At 51.8% G+C, this 7,824-nt stretch overlaps 1 protein-coding gene across 1 annotated transcript; it reads right to left on the minus strand.

Moving 5' to 3' along the window:
• Positions 1 to 281: 281 nt before the first annotated feature.
• MYMK (myomaker, myoblast fusion factor) lies at positions 282 to 7,489 on the minus strand. Its single transcript, XM_063410237.1, has 5 exons — positions 7,355 to 7,489; positions 4,909 to 5,023; positions 2,311 to 2,459; positions 1,423 to 1,539; positions 282 to 428 (listed from the first exon to the last, which is right to left on the minus strand). Exons 1-5 carry the CDS (start codon positions 7,487 to 7,489, stop codon positions 282 to 284), a joined length of 663 nt encoding a protein of 220 aa, XP_063266307.1.
• Between the last annotated feature and the right edge of the window lie 335 nt (positions 7,490 to 7,824).

Below are 7,824 nucleotides of genomic sequence, written 5' to 3' on the forward strand. Positions count from 1 at the left end.
TGTACCAAGCTGGAAGTGCAAGCTTTGCTAGGGCTGATGGTGGAAAGCGAATCACAGGATGGTTTGGAAAGGACCTAAAGCCCATCTTGTTTCAATCCCCCCACCACGGTCAGGGACACCTTCCACTAGACCAGGTTACTCAGGAAACTTCCCGGGGGAGAAAATCCCAGAGCGGGCACACAGCTGGTGGGAAAAGATGCCAGAAGAAAACCCAGCAGGCATTTTCCTTTTGGCTGCAGCCCCCCATCACCCAGGAGCAGGGACACGCGTGCCCGGGGGGCTCAGACGCAGCAGCAGAGCGTGGAGCAGTCCAGCCTGGCGGGGGTCCCGCCGCTCCCGGCCTTCTTGTTCTCCTTGGGCAGCAGCAGCACGAGGGCCATGGCCAAGGCACAGTGGTAGAAGCTGTGCACGTAGGTGTAATCCCACTCCTGCAGGCAGGGAGAGCGCAGTGAGAAGCAGGGCAGGGAGACCGTGAGGCGCACGACGTTAAATTTCTACAAGTAGCCAAAAGGAAGGGGATAAAAAAGATTCCTGAACCTTTTGCTGTCAGGGAAGAACGGATTTCCAGTGGAAAAAAAACCCCAAACCTAAAGCAAAGTGGATTTAGCACGTTCTAATTTGCACATTTCCCAATTCTTGAATGAAGTGTTTCATTACCCCGCAAAGGACGCGGCGGCGAGGCCGGGGCGCGCGGGGAGGCGGCTTCTGCTAAGTGACATTTTTATGTTCTGCTAGAATTTGCAATTACTAAATGCTTTGAAAAATAATCCTTGGGGAGGCCTGCGAGGTTGTATCTCGCAGCTCCCAGAGCACAGAGCAGCCGTAACAGCGGGGCTGAGCACAGGCACGGCTCTGTCGGGGGGTTATCGCCTGCCCGGCAGGACACACGGACCCCTTTGGAGCAGGACAGGGGGACTGGCCAGCAGCAGGAGCACAAGGATATAAACACAGGATCGAGTGCCCCTGGGAGTCGCTGAGAGTCTTTTCTTTGGCGTGAGCCAGCTCTGGATCCGGCCATGCCTGGGTTGGATCCAGTCCCTGCCGCGTCGCTGTGAGGTGTCCTTAAGTCACCCGTGCCCAGGTTCCAAAAAACCCCGCTCGCGCTTGACAAAGCCATTCTGAGGACCACGTGTGCCTGAGGAAAGCACATCCCGTGTCCTTGTCACTCGCTGAAGGGGGAAAAAGAGACAGAGCATCACCCTGTGTGCCATCACACCTGCCCTGAACGGATCAGGGGATGGGGACAAGCACGGAGGGACCTTTGTCCCTGCTGCCAGACCACAGCACACCAACCCTGGAGCCCCACGCCTGCAGCAGGTTTTGTGCAAGGCTGGATGCAGCCCAGTGGTGTGAGTGGGGATGTTGCTCTCTTGGTGATGTCCTTTGCACCTCATAGAGTCAGGGGAGTGTGCACACAGATACCTCAAAGAAGAACCTCAGCATCAGGGCCAGCGCCCCGAAACAGAAGCCAGGACCAATCTGTTGGGTGTAGACACTCTTGTCAGGATAGAGCCCTTTCTTCTCCTTCATCTTCTGCAGCTGGGAGGAAGGAGAGAGCACACCACGTGTATTCACCTGGATTTAGCTGGCTGTTCCACCCTCATTCCTCATAATAATACTGGGTTTTTTTAATATTCAGCCCCAAAGCCAGCTCAGGGAGTGTGTGCCCTCACAAACCCAGTCTGTGGGAGAGCAGATCCCAGCACAGCCTCTACAGACTGGAGGATGCAGGGTGCTCCCGTGCCTTGCTCATCCCCTCCCCATGGTGGCCACCTGCTTTAGCTGTTGGCTTAATGACAGTTTATAATTGGGACTTGCACCACTGCATTTCCACAATGTTTGGCACCATCTTTCTGCAATTTTTATCCCATCACTCCTTGTCTGCTCCTGCAGTGGCTTCCCTGCCTCACTCCCAGCTGGGTTCACGGCACGTGCTGTGAGTGGGGCACAGACTGCAGCACTGGATTCAGGCAGACTGCAGACAGATTCCTCCCCACTTTATCACCAGGGTTTTATCCACTTCTTCCCTGTATTTGGGGCAGTTTACCAGGTCCCTCTGCCTCTGAGTAGCTGTAAAAACTCCATAAATACGTTCCTGCTGATTAGAAATGCAGGGACAGGAGGTGTGGTAGATTGCTCAGACCCATCGAATCTGGCATTTATCACAAAGGCTGCCGTCTGCCTTCCGCCCAGGTTAAAGGAGAAATCACTCTGAGACTGAGAGGAGGAAATCACTGCCTCATGCAGGGTTCAGCCCTTTCCCCACCAGGAGCATCCCCCAGAGCCCATCCCAGAGCCCACCCCACGTACCCATTTGACAGTGATCACCAGCACGGCCGTCCCAATGGGGCCCGAGTAGACGCCGTAGCCCCAGCGGTCGTGGTAGATCCTCACGGCGATGGTGAGGACCCCAAACATGATGAAGGTCGATCTCTTGGGCTCGTCAAACTCTGCCAGGGCTGAGGAACAGAGCACAGGGAGCATCAGCTCACAGCCCCCTCCTTTTTCAGCTGCTGCCCTAAAGCCTTTCTGGGGTCTGTCCCACCTGCTCTGGGGTTGCATCCATATCTGGTTTGCCCTTCTCATGTCACACTGCTGGGGAAACTGAGGCACATGGGGCAAAGCAAACTACCCTGAGGCATCTGAGTGGTGAATCCAGGAGCTGATTGTTGGGGTTTTATTTCAGTGTTGCATGGGGAAGCTTAAAGGAGATTCCCTACCCAGAAAAGCTGTGGCCGCCCCATCCCTGGAAGTGTTCCAGGCCAGGTTGGATGGGTTTTGGAGCAACCTGGCACAGTGGAAGGTGTCCCTGTCCATGGCAGGGAGAGGAACAAGACAATCTTTAAAATCCCCTCCCACTTTAAACCACTCTATGATTTCCATTTTCCTTGACCCAGAATCCAGAGGCGATCCCAAACCCGCTCATGCCCTGCGAGCCCACAATCAGCTCTTGGGTTCCTCCTGCCTCTCCAGCCTCCCCAAACGTGCCAGCTCACTGTGGCACAGGCTCCATCACCCCAGTGCATCAGGACTCCCCCGCTGCTGCCGTGGGGTCCCGGCCGCGCCGGCACCTGCCCAGGGTTTGCGAGCTGGAAGTGGCCAGTGTGAGTAAATTATTAGAGGCTTTTGTTTAGCACAGAACGGGGTAATAACTGATAAAAGTTATGGATCCCAGTGGGCTCCATGCTTTTCCAGCTTGCACAGCTGTGTTATGGCTGTCCTGGATTTGCATTCCGGGAAGTTTGCCCGAGGGTCTGCGTCCGCACATGTGCGCTCGGGCTTTACAAGCCACAGCGAGAGGCTTCCCTGGGCTGCAGTCACCACACCTTCCATGTCCTTGGATCGTGCTTTTATAGGGAGTTTGGCTAAGGGATAATGTCCGCATGTTAATCTCTGTTGTTTCCCAGCGGGTCAATATTTTAAACCTCGTAGTCCAGGATTTGTATTTTTTCTTTTTTTTTTTTTTTTTTGAATGCGGTAATGAAGCAATCAAGTTGAATTTTGTTGCAAGGAGCCAAAGTGTCTGGATCAGCTCTGACCTACCCTGACACTGCTGTTATCCACTGAAAATGCCCTTTGGAAATGATTTGTCTCCTTGCCTTTTCTAGCTAAGCCCTGAGCAGTGGGGGAGCCCCCCTTGGGACTCACATTTTGATGGGACAGAGCCATTTCTAAGGGTAATATTTTCCCCACACATTTTTTCCCTCCATGGACAATTTACCCCATTTCACACCTTGGAAAGGGGGATGCTCCTGCATCCCCACAGGAGGAATCTGCCCAGCTGAGGGGATGTTACCCCTGTTCGTGCTGGGCTCTGAGGCTGCAGGAACCCCATCCCTGCTGGAGGTCCTGCACCATCCCTGGTGGGGCAGAGGGGAAAGTCCTGTGGGAGTTTTGGGGCTGTACATTGGAGTGCTGACTCCAGCTCATAATGGGGAGAAACAGGAACTCTGTCTGGAATGGGCACTGCTTAGAAATGGTCCAAATTTTTGAGCAAAACTTTTGCTCTTGGACCATCTCTCTCCCCTGATCCTGCTCTCTTTCCTGCCCTCAACACTCACATCCTTCCAAAAATCATGGTGACAAAATGGGAAAATTATAGGTTTGAACTTTTTGTCTTTCTTGTTGGGTTTTTTTTTTTTCCATTTCCATTATATTTTGTTTCAGTGGTAAATAAGGAACAAAATGAGGAAAAAGAAAGTGAAGCAAATGTGGGAAAAGGAAAACTGAATAACAGGGCAAGGGGTGGGATTTATAGTAAAAAGGAAGTGAAATAAATTTCTGCTTTTTCTAAGCAGATCTAATATTCCCATCAGCCCAGCCCAGGCTTTTGATAAACCAGGAAGTTATATTTGTTTTTTTATATTTGTTTTGACTGAACTTTGATTCTCATGCTACCAAGGGAAGTGGGAGATTCTGCATTTCTTAATGTCCCTTAGTGAGGCAAGACAAGCTGATGGGCCCAGTATGGGGAGAAGGAGGAGAAATGGGAAATTCCCTGGTATATGAGGTTTCAGACTCAGTCATCTCACAGTCTTGTCCTGCCTTGAACTGCAGCACAAGTGTGTTATTGTCATTTGAAGCAGAGGACATGTGTGAGAGCTGGAGCAGGCAGGGGAACGCCTGAACACCACCAGCAGGTGCCACAGGAGCAAAACGTCCCCAGCCACCACTCAGGACACTTCCATGTCTGGAACCCCACCAATTCCAATGATTTTCCAAGGTGTTAACAATACCAAGCTGGATTAATCCACGGCACAGCCTGACTTCCACAAAGGACAATTTCAGTGGCGGCTCAGGCAGAGCTCAGAGCAGGCAGCATTTCTGGGGACTGTCCCCACTGACTGTCCTGTCACCCATCCTGACACATCCAGGAGCTCTCAGGAGCCACCACAGAGCAGTTCTTACCCATCAGGGACACCCAGATGGACAGGGCTGTCCCGTAGATGCTGAAGTACTCCAGGATGTCGTAGCGCATAAAGCACAGCACTGATAACCCGGGGCCGTCGCAAAGGTGGTAAAACTATTCAAAAAGAAAAAAAAAATTAGAAAACTGGTTTCTTATCCACATACCAGTAAGGTAAAGTCTCTTATCAGCTTGTTTGAAGCAGTGTAGCTGCTGAGAGGATGGCCAGCCAGGCCAGAACAGTGTCAGCTGCACCAGGATCACTGATATGCAGTAATGAATATATTTGAGTGATAATGTCATCGTTCCCAGTTGCAAATTGCCCAAGAATCAGCATTCTTCTCTCTTAGTACAAACTAAGACAGGCTTTAATTTGCCTCTTGGCCAGAATTTGCAATCTGATGACCAAGCTGCTTTGAGCTGGGCGCTGGGGGACGGCCTCTCCAGCAGAAGGAGGACTCTGGGGTTGTGGTTTTAATTGCGAAAGATTCTTGTAAAACAATTCAGAATGAGTGTCCTGATGAAATGTGTATGGATGCCAGGTCACTGTCCAGGCTAAACAGGGTTTATATGGCCAGACTCTGAGTACTGGGGAATTCACTCATTAGTGCATTCCCTTAAAAACCACCAGTTCCTGCCCATTAGCTCATTGATTAGGTTATTTGCAAAAAAACCCCATTGTCATGCAACATAAACGCAGACCGTGCCAAGAGACATTTTCCAGTGCAATCAGAGGAACGCTCCCAGTGTTTGCCTGGCTCTCTCCTTTCCCTGCCAGCCCTCAGCCCTGCAGGTTGTGCAGTGGCAGCACCAGAGAGCTCCTCTGTTCCTGAAGAAGTCCCTGCTCCTCCTGGCAGGGCGCCCTTGGAACGCTGCTGGGCTGTCACGGCCCGGTGGGGATGCTGATATAATTTATAATGGGAATTGCTGCGAGCCCTCTGGCTGGCTACAGCTTCCAGAAAGGATTGCACCACGGCCGTAATTCTTTTCCCTGCTTGAGATTGGGCTCGGGGAGTCTGGAGCCGGGGGCAAGAAAGGGTGGAAGGCAGAGCGTGTTCCTGGCGCTTGTCTGCCAGGGCCATGTGCTTTCACTGCTCTGCTCAGCTCTCCTGCGGGAGGAGGAGTGGGATGCAACCAAAAATGCAACAGCAGCAGCTGCTGCCCTTCCAACCCCCTCCCCAGCACGCTGGCAGCTGCCTCTCCTCCTTTCCCTGCTTTCCCTTCCCCACTCAGGGATATTTTGCTTCTTCCATCTCTTTGGAGAGGACCTGTTCCACCTCCCACCGAAACACGTGCCAACATTCCTACTGACTCCTCGGGGAGGTGGAGCAGACACAGACCCAGTGCAAAATGAAATTGTGGATGTCTGGCTTCCCTGGGGAGCTGGGGAGGGGGGCTCAGGGATGTTTTCATATTTACTGGTCCTGTAGTTTTTAAAGAACTGGCAGAATTTCTTGCCCTGCATTGTGCTTTAATCAGCTCAAATGGTCAAGGATGTTCTGTGGACCCTTAATAGGGGACCAACCTGATTCTGAGCCCTGTGGGAGAGCTTTTCACACTGGGAAGATCCTTTATCTACTCCCTGCCTCAGTTTCTCTGTACAAGGAACGTGCCAACCCTCACAAGACACCTTGAGATGGATGGGGATTAGTGAGAAATGCAACATCAGCTGGGTTGCTGAGCTGTTTCTTTCATATTCTTTAGCAGATCATTGAAATTTAGTCAAACAGGAGGGTTTTTTTCCAATGGGAATGCTGCTTTGGGTGCTCAGCTGGAGTCTGTATGGAGTCACTTAGCAGGGATACAAAGCCCAGGGCAGTACACTGTGGGGAGCAGGAATAGGAATATTTTATCTATGTATATATGTCGTTATTTTCACACAAAGGAAGGCCAGGGAATCACAGCCTGGTAAAACACACATTTCAGACCACAAAGAGTTAATAGTTACTTTTCTTAATGGCTCAGCAGCAGGTTTTAGTCTCTCCTTTCCCAGTGCAGAAACTCCCCTGACTCCAGCATCACTCCCATCCCCAGCTGGAAATTGCAAAATCAATAATTCGACTACTCTGTGCTTTTGGCTAGAATGACAGAGGCAGAGCAAGAGATTCTGGAGGCAATTTAAAGCCCAAATTCAGCATGGCCACTTAGCAGCTGTAAAACAAAGAGAAAAACCAGCTCCAAAGCATTGCAAATCAGTCAAGGCTCTTTGCACCCAGACCTTCTCCCTAATCTCAGTCATAAAAAACCACTAAATCTCTGTAAGGCCACGCTGCTGGACATCCTAAACTGGAGAATCAGCTGCTCAGCACCACACACGTGGAAATAACTGAAAAGGGAGATTTTAGGGGTTGTGCTGGCTGCTCTTAGGCAAATCAGCTTCTCAGTGGTGTGGAGGGGTGTTTAGGGGGATAAAACATGCAGGGAGAGGGGAAATTGGGAGCTCCTTACCGCCACGAAGAACATGGTGAAGAAGTAAACCATGGCCTCCATGTGGAAACGCCGCTTGGCCGCGATGCTGATGGTGGGGAGGAAGGCCAAGGAGCTGAGGGTGGGCAGAAGGAGCTTGGCCACCAGAGAACCCATGGGTGCCTCGTGGGAGCTCTGTGAGCCGGGCAGGAGCAGTGGGGAAAGCAGCCGTGGGGAGGGTGCTTTAAAATTTAAATGCCCGAGGGCTGCGGGCAGGGAACAGCTGCCACTGCCGCCTGTGCTCCCGTCTCATCCCAAATTCTTGACGCAGCCGGTGGCTCCGGGCAGCAGATGGGCCCCAAAATCATCCTGGGTGTTTCTAAAGGAGCAAAAGGGAATGTTGTCCTCGCACGCCTTGTGCTGGGTGTTGGATTTGGGGATGTGGTGGGTGAGGATTCGGGGTTTGCTCGCTGCTCATGGGGACATCCCAGCCCTGCATCCCGCTGCCCCTG

This window comes from Prinia subflava, chromosome 12, assembly GCF_021018805.1.
Source record: "Prinia subflava isolate CZ2003 ecotype Zambia chromosome 12, Cam_Psub_1.2, whole genome shotgun sequence".
NCBI classification, from domain to species: Eukaryota; Metazoa; Chordata; class Aves; order Passeriformes; family Cisticolidae; genus Prinia; species Prinia subflava.